Raw genomic sequence first — 16,368 nt, 5'->3', positions numbered from 1 at the left:
ACACGTGGTATCTGAAAATATATTCGAGGAAGGCTGCAAGGTCATCGCTAATTTCAAGCCCTGTTTCATGTTTCTACATGAAACATCTAATTAAAACTTTTCACTGGGTAGTTAAAACGAAATTCATGCATATGCACTTGAGACCTCATTTTCACGTGCTGTGAATTAGAATATAGGAGGTGCTGCACACAGCGGTAGGAACACTAATCGAGGAAGGAGAGGAGAATACCTGCTTTGATTTAGAGGAAGACAGTCAGCAAAAATACCGCTAATCACCTGGGTTTTCATTCCTTTGCTCTTTGAGCTGCCACACAGAACTAGGAAAAATGAATGCAAGTGGTGTATTAACTGCTACCAAATCAGCATTCTCCACAGGTGACCGTGTGTCAAGCACATCTTGCAAAATGCCACCACCTTCAAGGCTGTGGTGTGACAGAAGCATTGGACCCTAAGGACTATATACCCTGCTCTCACCAAAAAATACCGATTAACATCAGCAGAAGCTGATTTAAGCTTTAAAATGCAGGCACAGTGACTGACAGAATGGCCATAGCAAAAGGACAACATTTGGAGATTTAAGGTGTGTCTCATGATTAAAATAAATAAACCTTGGGAAAAAAAGGAAGCCTGCAAAAAAATACAAGGTCAGGTTGTCCTTCCTTTCTTGCTGTGGAGAATCATAGAATCATAGAATGTCTTGAGTTGGAAGGGACCCTTGAGGATCATCGAGCCCAACTCCTGTCTCTGTAGAGAAGGCTTCAGCAGTGGAGGCAGAGATAGACAATTGACAGCTGTCCCTTTTCCAAAAACCACCACATCTCATTCCCACCCCATACCCATATCCCTGTACCATAAGGGAAACTGATACAGTTGGAAAGTAATCCCCCAGGAAAGGTGTATTTATTTTAGTTTTCAGCTGGATTATTCCCTGGTCTCTTCACAGAGCAGCACAACATGAGGCAGGCCAGGGCCAGGGAGAAGCAGTCAGGGCAGGGATGCTGTCAATGGCACATCTGTTGAAGTGATGCCTGTGGACCCAGAGACTGCAAAGTGACTGCAACTGCTTGGCCTTTCCTCAGCTATGCTCAGGTTTTTAAAAAATATCCCCCATGACCCTCAGCATTTCAAAGTCCAACCCACTTCCAGATTGTGGGGATCCCCAAACCACCTATCAAGGATCTCAAAGCAATTCATCAACATTCATTAACTACTGCAGGTTTTATAGCACCCCTTCAAGGTCCTACATGCTTAAGACCCTATTTTATATCTGGGTAAACAAAGGTGCAGAGAAGTGACGTGATTTGAAGAAAGTTACATATTAAATAACCGATGCAGTCAAAAATAAAACTTCAGTGTTCTAGCTCACAGGTTTTAGCCTGCGAAATACCACGTGCCCTTTTTACCCCTTTTAGCCCAGTAACTAAGGTATTGTCCTGTACAAGAATGAGTCACCGTTCCACACCAAAGAAAGCCCAGCACACAAAATGTGTAAATGGAATTTCCTTCTATACAAAGTAGTTTAATGTTATAGAATAAATCAAAGAGGTATAAATTAGACTTTCTTGTCTTTTTATCACTAGGCTGAGCATCTGGAGGAAATAAAGCATTATGGGAATATGTAACTTGCCTCAAAGGAAAACAGTGAGCTTCCCACTTGACGTGTTCCTGTACTGTGCTCACAACACATCATGTGAGCACAAGCATGACTCCTTGCAAGTGCTTTGTATTTACACAAAGAAGGACCATATAATCTCACCACTATTTTGTACTCCTGGCAAGAGGGCATTCTCCTCCAAACTTTGGCCACATTAAACAGACTCAACAAAAGAATAATAAATTCTCTTAAAAGTATATAGTAAATAAAAGCACTTTTCTTATTTTAACAAATGTGTTGCAAGAGACTGAAACAAAGTTTTACTAGGAGCCAAATGATCCCAATCCTACATCTGAGCAGGAGGATCCTTATCTCTGGCAAACTTTTCCCATTTCAAAAAGATGCCTGTGCCTGTTCTGCACTGAAAAAATCCTAGGACCTGCAGAAGACTTCTTGTCTCAGAAGATAAAAAGGTTGGCTTATGAAGAACAAGTGATCACCTGGGGCTATGCCTTCATTCCAGCAGATCAACCATCTGGAACAGGACACTGTCCAGAACATGATGAAACTAGATTCAAGTCCTTGTTCCTCCTGATTCAGACCAGAGACTTGAACTTCAGGTTACCTCCACAGCAAGCATGTACCTACCTCTTAATTACTTAAGCTTACTCAACATGGAGCTATAAACTGACAACCTCACTAATATACTCATTTTTTTCTTGGCTTGTAGTTGAAGACTAAGTCATACATGCAAACTATTGTCTTGCCCTGGTACAGCTCTCTCTGCTAATGCTGGCGGATCTAAGAGATAGGAAGGGAAATAGCAAACTCCTGTACTGACAAGCTAAATCCATTCTGTTTCAATGCCTTCAGAAATCTATACCATCTCATGGCTATTTAAGCCATTAAGGTTTCTTCAAAACCTTTCACTGTACTATAGTTGTTATGTCCACTTGATACTCATTCTGCCAGAGATGCAAAATAGCCTCCAAAAGCCAAAAGCAGTAAATCTGCATTCAGGCTACCGAATAGATCTGTCTGAGCTAGAGCAGACACAACAAAAGTTGTGGGGTTTTTTTAAAGTAAAGCACAGATTTCAGTCACTGATTGCATACAGACATCATTTGATGTCACTGTTTTAAAGAATATTTTTCTCTTGGAGCCCTGATGACTGACCATCAACTCCACAGTACGTCAGCGCAAGGCCACAGCTTTGTCGTGCTAACAAAAACTGCAACTCTGGACATGTCCTGACATTCGTTCTTGTCTCCTTGCAGGCATCCAGCTGGACAAGTAGGTGCACCCTAAAATAACCTTGATGTGTCATGGCTGGAATTTCCTCAAAAAATTCCTTGGTTGTGGGTGATCTACACAACCCAAGGCTCTAAATCATTAATCTTCTTTTGTAAGCCTTTTAACAGCTTCAGCCTAGCCACCAACCTGCTTCAATGAGCAATCATCTGTCTTCTTAATGAGACCAGTGATTACAAAAGTTAGTACCCAGTAAATTAACAAAACTGTTCTTCAGTATCCTTTGTCCTTCTGAAAACATATCTGCACCCTTATGATATAGCTCTTTCATCTTGACCCAGCTAAGTCACAGAGTCAATACATTCAAGCTGTAGGTACTTATATACTTTTAAAGAGTACTAACTCTAATTAATATATACATTAATCTGTAAAGGGATTATAAGGCAGATTTAGGAAACGTTCCCCTCCCTACTGATGCATGCTAGTGCTGGAAGAGCCCTCACCTAGAATACAATTTATATAGTCGAAGAAATTTGTTAATATTCTTAATATAATTAATATAATGTGTTCATTAGAGAATCTTAAATTTCCTTTGAACATTAGTGTCAATTTGCAGAAGGCTTATTCAGTTGATCTGACTATGAAAATGTCACTATAATCTAAAGAATATTTTCCCCATGTTGCTGAGGTGAAAAGCACTTTTATGATTTTGCTAATACAATGACACTACAAACAGACATGTTTTTCTTAATCAGTGCAATGCTTCATTGAAATAACTGGAAATACTGTACAAACGGCATCACATCTATTTAAAAAGCATTATTTAATTGAGCCCGTAGTTGCTTAGGAGTTAAAAAAACATATGATTTAGTACAAATATGCCTCAAAGACATTTAAAACATATGCCTGAGCAAAAAAGAAAGCTATGAGAAATTACTTCTAATGGCTTTACATACAAAGCTCGCTTTCTATATAATTAATGCTAACAGTAAGCAAACTTCTCAAAAAAGCAGGCTCATTTTATAGCTGAATATTTCAATACAGATTTTTCATCTATTTTCTGTCAAAGCAATTGTTTTATGATAATGAAATATTTAAATAATATAAAAACACAAATATCCAGTTTTACATTTCCCTGGGCTTCTAAGTGTGATTTGCATGTAATGATAAAATTAGAACTGCAAGCTTGCATAGGTAGCCCACATTTGATATTAATTTCTTTGCATTTTAGACAACCATTTCATTTTATTTATTTATCAATACATTGAATCTCATTGTAGGAATGCAACAGCACAGAGAAGAAACTTATCTGGCTGCTTAGAAGCTTGTTTACTAATATTTACTTTCTACTTACTAGCAAAACTGAAGTTTTAGGAAACCTGACACGTATGGTACGTTCAGTGCCTTAATTAAGAACCTTATTCTAACACATTAACAAGTAGGAATGGGGAAAAAAAATCACTACAATTTAATTGTTGCTTTCCTCGACAAGTCTGTGAACACCATTACAGTTAGAGCACTTTGCAAACATTATGTTCACCGGAGAGGAGCTGGCACTGTGTGCTGCAGAAGAACAATCTCCAGTTCCAACATACCAGTCTAACCTGGTCATAACAAGCTTGCAGTGCCAGAAATAAATAAGCAGCTCACATATAACAGAGTTTGAGCACAAAACTTTTTAAATTATAGGACTTCTTCAGAACACTTTTTTTTATCCAGACTATAAATCTGGAAAGAAATCATGGCATACCATAAACGTGAAACAAAAGCAGTATGGACTTTCTGACTTGGGTGCTTATAGTATGAAGTAAAAACATATGCCTGTGCAAAATCATTATATATATCACAGAATCACAGAATGGTTGGGGTTGGAAGGGACCTCTGGAGATCATCTAGTCCAACCCACCTGCTGAAGCACGTTCACCTAGAGTAGATTGCATAGGAATGTGTCCAAGTGGGTTTTGAATGTCTCCAGAGGAGACTCCACAACCTCTCTGGGCAGCCTGTTCCAGTGCTCTGTCACTCTCGAAGTAAAGAAGTTTTACCTTGTACTCAGATGGAACCTCCTATGCTTCAGTTTGTGTCTGTTGCCTCTCATACTATCACTGGGCACCACTGAAAAGAGTCTAGTCCCATCCTTTTGACACCCACCCTTGAGATATTTATAAACATTGATGAGATCCCCTCTCAGCCTTTTCTTCTCCAGGCAGAACAGACCCAGCTCTCTCAGTCTCTCCTCATAAGAAAGATGCTCTGGACCCCTGATCATTTTCGTAGCCCACCACTAGACTCTCTCCAGTAATTCCTTGTCCTTCTTAAACTGGGGAGACCAGAACTGGAGGCAGTGCTCCAGATGTGGCCTCACCAGGGCAGAGCAGAGGGGGAGGAGAACCTACCTTGACCTGCACATTGTTGACTCATGGTCAACCTGTTGTCAACCAGAACTCCCAAAGTCTTTCTCCACAGTGCTGCTTTCCAGCAGGTCCACCCCCAACCTGTACTGGTGCCTGGGGTTATTCTTCCCCAGGTGCAGGACCCTACACTTGACCTTGTTGAAATTCATCAGGTTCTTCTTTGCCCAGTTCTCCAGCCTGTCCAGGTCTCACTGAATGGCAGCACAGCCTTCTGGTGTGTCAGCCCTTCCTTCTAGTTTGGTATCATCAGCAAACTTGCTGAGAGTGCGCTCAGTCTCTCCATCCAGGTCACTGATGAACAGGTTGAGATATAGATACGCATATATATGTATATATATATTTCTCCCAATTTTACATCCTCCAGAACACATCCAAACTGAAGGAATCCATTCTCTCTGCCACCATAGTTCTAAACCAAGCTATCCTTCAGCAAACCACCCAACTGTCATGTATTTTCCCTCTTCCAGACCATCCGCTTTTTCTGAGAAAAAAAGAATTATATTTCATCTCCTTCTGAACTAGCAACCCAAACCAATCCATGCTTTACCTGCCTATTGTGGGCTACAGACCTCTGACACCACACCTTGAAGAATACCTTTAGGTACTTTATCTGCCTGAAAACCTCTGGAAGACCAGAGTACATCCACGTGTCATCTACTTTTCCTACATGAATCACTAAGTTCTGTCCTCAAACTCAGATGAAGATAGTGATTATTTATTTGAATGACAGGAGAGCCCACCAGTCCTCCTCACAGTCTAGCTCTGCATCTCATTCACTGTACAGGAAAAAGTCACTGGGGTCATCAGGTACCAAATTCTTTTATTAGGCTGAGAGCTCTTCCTTCTTCAAAGGAAAGTACAAGAATCAGCAAAGCTTAATCATACTACATTTGTGTTTGCTGTTAATGCTGGAAAGCCATATGATGTTGTACTAATCTGAACAAACCTGTTTTAGAAACACCATGGGTAGCACCAGAGGAGCCCCAATTCCACTTCCCACTATGTGCATGAGACACAGTACACGTAGAGAACTATGCATATGCACAATTCTAACCCTGCATTCAAGTTGTTGGGGTTTTCTTTGTTTGTTGCGTTTTTTCTTCTTTTTTTCTTTTTTCTTTTTTTTTTTTTAATATTCCTGGAGGAGAACAAACCAGAACTCCACTTTGGGCAAAAATTCCCCCGTGGCCATCTTGGAAGGAGCAGCTTTACTTCCAGGTGGGCGACAAAGCCCCCAGCCTCGAACAGCGCCAGTGCCCGGGGCTGGCTGGAACACACAGCCCTGCAAACCAGCAGTGTTTCTGCTGTGGGATGGGCTGCCCTGAGGCCAGCACAGCCAGCTGGCTATCCCAGCACAGGGAGAGAGGCCTGGCGGGGTGTTCAGGCGTCTCATTTACAGACCGAATGCCATCCCTTTGAGGAAGGCAGATCATCCATGAAAGCACAATTTGAGCTCCCCAGGAGGGAAAGCTGGTGAAAGCTTTAGCACAAGGATACTTGCTGAGAAATGAGGGTACTGTAGAGAACATGCAGAATCACTCCATTTCACTGCCTATGCCACGTGCCCATTACCCCATGTTTCTAAGAAAGTAATGTAAGAGTAAGCTATGCTTTTAATGATTTTTTTTTTTTAAATAAAAAAAAATAAAAGATGGGCAGGCTACACATAGTTTTGTAAGGATACCATACCCAGAACATGTTGTTCCTCTAACATTTTCAGTGAGCACAAGGGACTGGGCAGTAAGCTGATGCCAATGAACCTGCCATCACTTCTTCAGTAGCAGGATGAGATGAGGTCTCAAAGCCCACATCTGAGTAGTACTCACTACAATCCAGCCTACTGCATTTCTCCTCACAGAAGAGAGGAACGGCTGCCCAGAACAGCAAACTCTGCCCAGCCAGCCAATTCCTGCCACACACACATGCGCCAGAGCAGCTCTCAAACCACAAGGGAGGAAGGGAGGGAGAGGAAGGGGTGGAAGCTCACATCTTCCTGGACGTATGTGACCCACCAGCCCCACCACACCAAAGCGTGGGTTTCTTTCCAGTGAAAGTAAATTACCCGAGTCAGCTAAACTGAGAACCCTACAACAGACCTCGCCCATGTTCAGAAATGCCTTCTTCGTGACTATTCCTAATGAAATCAATAGGTTCATTGGGGGATTAGCAAATACATCCACATTGAGGACTGCAAGTGTCTCTGGTCATGGGCTGCCTGGGCTGTAAGGAACAGCCACATCACCCAGTGGCCTACCACAACCAGCAACGTGCAGAGCAGTGTGAGGAGAAGCACATCGGAACTTGTTACTGCCAGCACTACCTGCAAGATGTTCCCCACCCAGAAATAAAGGGGACATGAGGAATGACCTGTGCTTCTGCCACTTTTCAGGCAACATTTCTCTTCTTTGCCACCTCCTAGGTCTAAAAGTACATCCTTGCCCGAGAGCATTACACCCTTCAATGTGAGAATGAGCCGCTTGCTCCAGCTCCTGCTAAACTGGAGTCACTCGTCTCCTAAATAGCAGCAATTGCTAAGTACCATACTTTTCACAGGAGAAAAAAAGCTGAGCAATTATTCCCTTTCCATTTTTGGAACTGTAATCTGTGCAGCTACAGAACTGCAGCTGATATCACTGCACCCTTTATAAAGACCAGAGTAAGCAGCAAAAATATCCACTGTTTTTTTAAGTATCAGTCCCAACATTCCCCTCTCCCCTATGCCCACAGCATCTGTAATCTTGCTTTAAATCCTGAAACACAATTACAAATCTTCCATGGCTTAAAATCTTCTTTACTTAAGCATCTAAACTTTTAATTGCACTTTGCTGATACAGTTTAAAGACATATGGAAATTCTGCCAGATGTCCATGGCTAGTGGATCAGCTGAGGAACAATTCAATCTCAGGGATTTGAGCCTGGCTAATTACCCTCCTCCCTCGTGCACACCTACCGATACAATTACATGTTTAACTACACCAGACTAGAACTTAATACTGCTGAACAGAGCATGAAGCTTTGAAATAAGATTTCACCTTTCTCTTTTTCCTTTGTGCAGCCTTACTTTGGTAGGAATGAGCTTGCAGATGAGCTGAAAACTATTTCTTTTCTAAAGCACATGCCTTTTTTCTACTGTCCAGTGAGCAGAAAATAGAATAAATTACATATACATTATAGCAAGACACATAAGGACTAGGTGGGATTTTTGTTATTTCTTGCAGTTATTATCCTGGGCACCTTTAGATGAATATGCAATCAGAATAGAAATCTTTACGAGAACGAAATTAGGATTCATTGTGCTACAAGCAGAGCAGTCAAGTTTTACTGCATTTTCAATCCAGTTATTAACATCTGAATAAGTGCTTTCAGAAGCAATAAACAGAATGCTGCTTTTTTTGCTGTAACTTTTGGTTGAAAACACATTTTTTTAAGAAACTGCTGAATTCCCTACCCAGATCATTCTTTTTAATTCATAATTAAATCTCCAGCCAATATTTGCATCCAAATATACCAGTAGAAGGGTAATTTTAAGACAATTTAAAGTAAGTACTTGAAGCACTCATATACCTTATACATTATTTAAATACACCCTAAACCTCAAATATTTCATAATCACTAATTTGGTAGAAAGCATCCTGAAATCATCTGTTATTTCCTATAAGATATTAATAACAGTAACTGACAGCTAATGACAACATAATAATTTAAATGTGTTGACAATTATTGAACTGAACGCACTTCAGAGAAATGTAAATGCCAGAGGAGAGCAGCTACAGCTCCATGACTAATGTGTGCCCTGGATTCTGACCATCAGCTTTGCTATTTCAGTTTTGTGACCTAAATCTCCCTCCCCCACCAGAAAGAAACAGAAAACCCAAACAAGAAATGTCTTACTTGTTCTGCCTTCTCTGGTGGTTTTCTATCCGTCTGCAAAAACTGGCAGTTTTCTCTCGCCAGCTTCTGGACCAGCTCAATCCGTCCGATGTCATCTCTTCCCTGAAGCTTGCACAACACCCCTGCCTTAAGGGTGGGAGAAAGAGCAAACAGATACTTAAATCCACAATCCCAGGACATGACACCACCACAAATTTCAACCTTAAAAGAAATGCATCTGTTTTCTCGTATTTGTGGTACTTCGGTGCCGTTTGCTGAAGAAAAATGAGTCGCTGCTTCCGAGGAAACAACTGGAGAGGAGCTGAGGCGCATCCAAATCTCCAAATGTATCTACTTTGGAGGAACGAAGGCAGGGCTAACTAAATGAACCGCTCCTCTGCCTGTGACTATCAGATACGCTGTGTTTTATTTGTTCCTGTCAGCCTGTTTCCTGTTACATAAGAGAACAAGAGCAAGAGGTTAAAAACTCATGGGAAAGTTAGCCAGGAACAGCCCTGGAAAAAGAATGAAGCGCAACACAAGGCACTCCTAAAAATAACAGGCTCCAACTCCCCCTGCTCCAGCTCCAACCATTTTTCACGCATGCAATCCATAAGAGTTAAGAGACAGTTGTGCTACATTTATTTATTCTGTAAATAACAAATCAATATCTCCTGATTTTACTTAGGAAATAAAATGAGATTTGCTTTAAAAACTATGTTAGAACTATTTTCTTGGCTAATGTTCTGCCAGTTACTCAAGCTATGCCAACATTGTTTCATCAAAACATTCAGCACGGGCTGTTTTATAAAAATGCCATATATATAAAGATGGATTTATGCATGCACACAGGCATACCAGACCCATCACAAAGTTAGCCAATAAGGGCTAAATTGCTCCCTGCAAAGCCAGTGGCTAATATCACTGTCCATGATTTGGTCATGGATATAGCCTTTGTGTAACCAAGACCCAGCTCGATGATACCACACAGCTTTTATTAGCCCAGATGTTTCCTGATGAGAACAGCACATGCCTTGGGAGGACCACGCATGTGGTATGGCTGTCATATTGCTATATGACTTCAAGGGCAATCTGATAATAAACATTTTTCCTGACTTCCTCCACCCTTTTCTTTCTGCTATTCATCCTGAGTTTTCCTGAATCTGTACATACTCCAAAACTCATCAAATATCTTAGGAGATGGGACCAGAAGCCAGGGATGCCCTGACCACTAACCCATAGGGCCAGGCAGGCTCCAGTCCTTTGGCCTTGAGAAACTCCTGCCCGTGACTGCTGAAGGCAGGAGAGTGTCCACCCAAAACATCCTGCAGCCTGCTGGTTTTTCCAAGGAAAACAGAAATGCGGGTTAAGGTTTCTTCAGCTGAGGACAGTTACAAATCCACTTTCTGAAAATATGTGTTAACGCTGGTGGAAAAAAACAGGTTCCACAACCAAATCCAAAGAGTCATCCTTACTGAATTATTTGAAAGAAATTTTTACGTGCCTAAATTCCTCATGTCTGCATAAAAGCACCTCCTCACAAGCCTGCATCAGGCACTTGTGCTCTGAAGAAGAAAAGAATTTCAGATACAGCCTGTGCTTTGCACCCCCTATGCTTAGTCCCCAACCCCCTAATGAACCCGGCTTTCCTGTATAAAGAACCTATGCACTGGTTTGAAGGCCAGAAATCTGCCCAGAAAATACGGAATTGCAGCACCTAACCTGAAGGTCCTTATGTTTTCTATGAGATCTGGTCCTTATCTAATAATTGAAGACATGGATTTATAAACCAGTTCTAACATACTGTTATCACTTGCAGATCAGAAGTGAGACTGATTTTATCAAATGTAGAAGAATACACTGAACTATTTGTCTAGACTCATTTAATCAATAGAGAAAAAGAGGTACTTAAGATTTATTTATTTATTTACTCTACAGTAGACATTTTTAAATGGTCAGATGAGCTGTTTCCTAAAATTCTCCTTTTTCTCCAGTAATTTACACAGGGAAAGCAGGCAATCATCACAGACTTGGCTGAGGTCTAATGTTTGCACTTCACAACACTCCGATAGCTTGGGGACATCAGCGAGAGCCAAACCCACTTATTTCTTGGCTTTGGGATGCTTCTAGTAGAGAGTATAACATCTGTGTGCTGTAATCCCTGCAGGCTTGTAGGCTAAGGACAACTCAAAGTAGAATGGCCTGTTAGGGCTTTGGGACTACTGTGGAGGCACTTTTCACACCTCATGTTGTGCCCAGACAAGTCAGACCATGACTGACGAGTGGCATAGAGGGTTATGAGTCCCTGTACTTCCGATGTCAGATGGACATTGACAGAAAGGCAGTGTTCACTCTGCTGAACAAACACTCATTGATCTCCAGTGTATGAAGCAAAGCCCAGTGGTTAAAATCATGTATGTTAAGATAAGGAAGGGGGACTTCAGTTTTGGGGTAGGAGTTTGATTTGGTATATGTTCAAGTGGAAGAGAGATCTTGGAGAAAGACAATTTAACACAGGGGGCTTGCTCTCATTCACCCCTTGCCCTCCTGCCTGTGTTCAGGCAGGGCACATTATTGCTTTCTGCATGGATGAGCACCCTGGGGAAGAAGCAACTCTAGATACAAGCCCATTAGCCCTGCCACGAATATGGTCTGTATTCAAATTTCATTAAAGGATCATATTGTCCTGTTTCAAATAACCATCATGAAGAAATCACATTTTAACATGTCTCCTCCTCCCTAAATTATTATTTAATTTAAAGAATTGCAGAGAAGGTGACAAATATATTTATTGTATTGGTTTTCCAGAGGATAAAAGGTCAACTAAAAATTTTCTGGGAGAGCTAAGATACTGTCAAGTTAATTGTATACGCTTGGCTCTGGGAGTAAAGAATGCACTTAAAATACAAAAGGCTAAACATGCTTTTTCATTATTAAGAAGAAAAATATTAATGCCTCATTTTTAATTCTGATTTCCTCAATTATGCTGACTTTCCACTATAAATCTTTCTGCTAAATACGTATAAGAAAGCAACTAGGCCAACTAATTAATTAATTGATGACTGCCTCTAAAAGCTGGTTGGGAAGATGTCGTTAAAATCTCCTATTACTGGTCATTTTCACTTGTCAATATAAGTTTAATTTTCAAGCAATACCTTTGAAGCTGTTTGTTAGACGAAAGGGTAGACATGCTGCCCTACTTGCAAAGGGTGATTTTGATTTGTCATTTGTTCAGGTGCACACCCTCCAAAATCCCACATGCGCAGATGTTGGTGCTTAGTCCACTAATTCATGTACATGAACAGAGATCCAAGTACTAACTTACGTGAAGGTGAAAATCAAAAACTTGCATATATTAGCTGGCTTTAATTTAATGAATGATAAAAGAACACAGGAGCTTTACAGTGAGGCTTTACTACCATTCATGGCACAAAATTACTATAATTAAAGGTATTTATGCAATATTTGATATTAAATAAAAATATTTTACGTGAAGGAGAGTAAATTTGTCACTACTGAGGCTGGAAGAGCAAAGATGCTGACAACACATTTTCTGTTTCAGCACATCCATTGGAAAATATTCCCTCTGCAAAGGCCATAAAGGAATTTAGTAGAAGTGACACAGAGGTGATTTAAGAGAGCCCTAGGCAGGCAGGATTGGATTTTTTTATTTACATTGTCTACACTGTTTACAACATGCTCACTTTTAAAAAACCCTGTACTGATTCATTTTTTCCACACTTCTGCCAGTTTTGTCAACTAACTCAAATATAAGTCCTGCAGAGAGGTGTTTGGAGCAGGCAGCACACCCTTCAACTCTGTTAGCTAACAGAGGTTTGTGGTGCTTTGGCTTTTTTCCACTGTATTTGGTGTTTGCACTATGTCGTTTTTATGGCACTGACAAATAAAATTGTAGCAACAGCTACTTTGATGATGCTCCTGCTCTACTCCCAGCTGGGCAATTGAAAACTTCTTTAACTGCTCACTTAATAATTGTTTAATTTTAAATGTGTTTCACATTCTTTCAAATTTTAGAAACTGATTTCCAGTCAAGTAAAAGCTGAGTGAATCAATATCCCAATAATAAATTCCCCTCAGTTTTTACAATGTGCCCACATAATCTTATTACCGAGCTCCTTAGGAGCTTTGAGTACACGTCGTAGCCTTTCTTTTCACATCTCTAACATATATGTGAGCAAACATTTTCAAAAAATAATAATACTACCACAATCAAGTAGAACTGAGCATACATGAAACCCCAAAAAGAAAAGAGAAAGCCAGATTTTTTTGTGTAGTGATGCCAGTATTTCCCTCTGGGTCTTTTCTATAGCTCTGTAATGCACAGCTGAGCTCTAGAAAACTGATCCTCGGACCCCACATTGATGTGAATTAGGAATCAAAGTCAAATAACAACATTTTCACACACTGAGCTCCTACCACATCTTAATGTTTTTTTTTAAGAGATTTGAAATTGTGCGCAATTCATAAAAGAGCAGTCCATTTCCAAACACCTTGCTTGAGCATGACCCTGAAGAGCGTGCCAGAAAGGCCCAGTGACACACAGGTGCAGGATGCGGGGTCCCCAACTCTTCTGCCTGCGCTCCCCACGTGTCTGCCATGGCCCAGCCCTGCTACCAGGGCTGCCTGTAGCCCCTTCTGGGCTCACGGTGGTCGAGACAGCCCCTGCCTTTAGAAAGACATAGGTACTGCTGACTTGGCTATACAGCTTGTACCCCTTCAGCCGAGCTTGCTTACAGACATCAGTGCAAATCCTGTCTTTCTCACACACAGCTTTTTAAGTAGGCAAGGTGTTAGGAGATAAATCAGAGACGGTAACTGCAAGTTGCATGTGTAGGAAGGAGAAAAGGTGGCAAATGGTGAGAAACATAAGATTTTCAAAAGGAATAGAAAAAAAAAAAATAAAACCACCAACAGTCAAGAGTGGGAGAAATCAATTTTAAATTAAAAGCAATAATCAGTACCAATTCAATGAGCAATGTAGTTACACTTGCACAGTTTGAATGCATGAACTGAATGATTGAATGAACTGGAGATTAATCAAAAAAGATTCACAGAATTAAAAAGGGTAAGCAATTCCACAATAAAATACTCTAAAAGGCAGTTAAGTTTCTTCTGAGCAATATCTAGAAGTATGCTTTGGTTGTAAATGAGAGTAGTTATGGGAGGAAAGAAAAAGGTTGTTGCTTACACTCGAGTGACTAATAAGTATCCTCATTTCATTGCATGTCTACTTACAGTGATTAAAATTCAATCAAAATGTCACATGCCCTCGCCTCCTAAAACACATCTCATTTTATTTTCACATCTGGTATATGCTATGTGTATTATCTAAAAAGAGGAGAGAGAGAGGTGAAGAATGCTGTCCAATTGCAACATCATGGGATTAATTCCCAAAGTAATCATCAATCTTATTCTGAATAGTCACACAAGACAAGAGGCAGCAGACTTTCTCCCTCCTAGGGGCTCCCTGCATTTGAACACAGAGTAAAATCCATTTCCCAGAGATATTGAGAGCAGATCCTTCAACTTGTAGATCTGAAAAAAGTCCCCAGGATGCCATTAATCTTACACATTTACCTGAGCATCAGAGGTATCCTTGAGCTCTTCTAGTCCTCTTATTTCTTGACTGCTGTGTTCTTCATTTTGATGAATTGCTAAAATAAGAAAGAGTGAATGTATTGGAAGCAGGCAGGTTCAAATGACAAGAAGCAGCAATGCAGCATGACCTGTTATAGATCAAAGAGGATGACCATTCAAGAAACCTTGTTCCAAGTGTAGCTTTCTAGTTAACTTCTTGAGTAGTTTTGGGCAAATTTTATAAGGCATACCTTATTTGGTTTGGGCAAATCCTAAATAAGGTATACCTTATTTTTCCCAGGCAGCAAAAGGAAGTACTAAATCATTATACTCCTGCTACTGTTAGTCCTGATAAAGTGAGGACATTTAAGGGAACTCTACCTTTTCATACATTATCACAAGACTTGGGGACTTATAAAGAACAGAAAAATCAGACATCCCTTTAGTTTCATTATATTGTAGAAGGTCAATTCAAACTAAACAAAATAAGCAGATTAATCCCTCGTCTCTGCCTCAGAAAATTCTTCGTAAGCAAAGTCATCCATGAAAGTAATGTCCAGAAATAAATGGTGGCAGAAGATCTATTGAAGGTTGTTCGCTCCTGGCATAATAAGAGAAACCAGTAACTTAGCTCAATTAACAATCCTTAACACCAGCAAGTTTTGACAGACTATAAAGAAAAATGGTTTGGATCAAACATGTAAGCTCCAGAAGAGTGGAAACCAGAGTTATCAGTTCACCTGCCTAAAGAAACAAGGACCACTTTTGAACAGACAGATCAGACTTCCGTATTGCAGACAGCTATATCTATAGGTAGTTTTACGAGCTATAGCCCAAGATACCCTTCCAGTCAACATGCCCACCTGCTGAATTTTAGCAGGACATTAAGCCCTAAGCCCTTCTGATATATCACACGTGGCAGGTTAGGAGGGTCTGACCAGATGAAACACATGAGAAGTGACTTTATATTACACCATACTCATTTACTTACAATCGTCATACTCAAAAATCATTACTCATGTGTACACATCAAATGATTTGCCAGTGTGGCCACAGCAGTTGTGACAACAAAAGACTCCTTGAACTGGTAGAGCTGTCAAATCTATTTCCTGAACAACACCAGGCTCGTGGCTCTGATGGATGCGCAGAAGGATCCAACTTGTGTGCTTCCTCCTGTCCACCTTCTCTCTCCTTCACCCCTGGGTACCTGAGCTGGTGGTCAGGCTGCACCTGAACAGTCAGTGTTTTCAGATGAGGTTCACCAGTCCTGTTTTGCCTTTAAGCTACATCTGTGAGCTGAGACAGCCCAGGATTTGATTGATGAACAAACCAGCTGTTGAGGGAGCAGGAGGATGGCTGGCAGGCAGCAGCACTACCTTCACCAGCCACCTTCACCCAAGCTCTGCTCAACCCTCAGCCCAAATCTTTAGACATACAACCAGGTTACCACAGCTGCACTAATACATGTAATGTGAGCCATGAGGTCTAGCTTGGTTTGTCTGCATGGGTGCTCTGGGTCTGCTGCAGACTAAAAGCAGCCTAACCTCTAGGCAGCCTCCAGCAACTTAAAAGTAACTTTAGACTGTTCTTGACCTCTAAAATAAAGCATATGGATTTCTTCTCTTTTCACTGCAGAATTTC

At 40.8% G+C, this 16,368-nt stretch overlaps 1 protein-coding gene across 5 annotated transcripts in view; it reads right to left on the bottom strand.

The window, feature by feature from the left end:
• Positions 1-16,368, bottom strand: part of RAPGEF5 (Rap guanine nucleotide exchange factor 5) — a 194,007-nt gene that overhangs the window by 116,166 nt on the left and 61,473 nt on the right. For all 5 annotated transcript variants that reach the window (XM_082047112.1, XM_082047108.1, XM_082047109.1 and 2 more), the window contains exons 8-9: positions 14,728-14,804; positions 9,151-9,276 (exon numbers count right to left, since the gene is read on the bottom strand). In XM_082047112.1, the coding sequence (XP_081903238.1) occupies positions 9,151-9,276; positions 14,728-14,804 (203 nt within the window). The remainder of the gene's footprint in view (positions 1-9,150; positions 9,277-14,727; positions 14,805-16,368) is intronic.

This window comes from Streptopelia decaocto, assembly GCF_964273445.1.
Source record: "Streptopelia decaocto genome assembly, chromosome: 2".
Classification (NCBI taxonomy): domain Eukaryota; kingdom Metazoa; phylum Chordata; class Aves; order Columbiformes; family Columbidae; genus Streptopelia; species Streptopelia decaocto.
The sequence above is the reverse complement of the archived record's forward strand: the minus strand, read 5'-3'. Positions and strand labels throughout refer to the sequence as shown.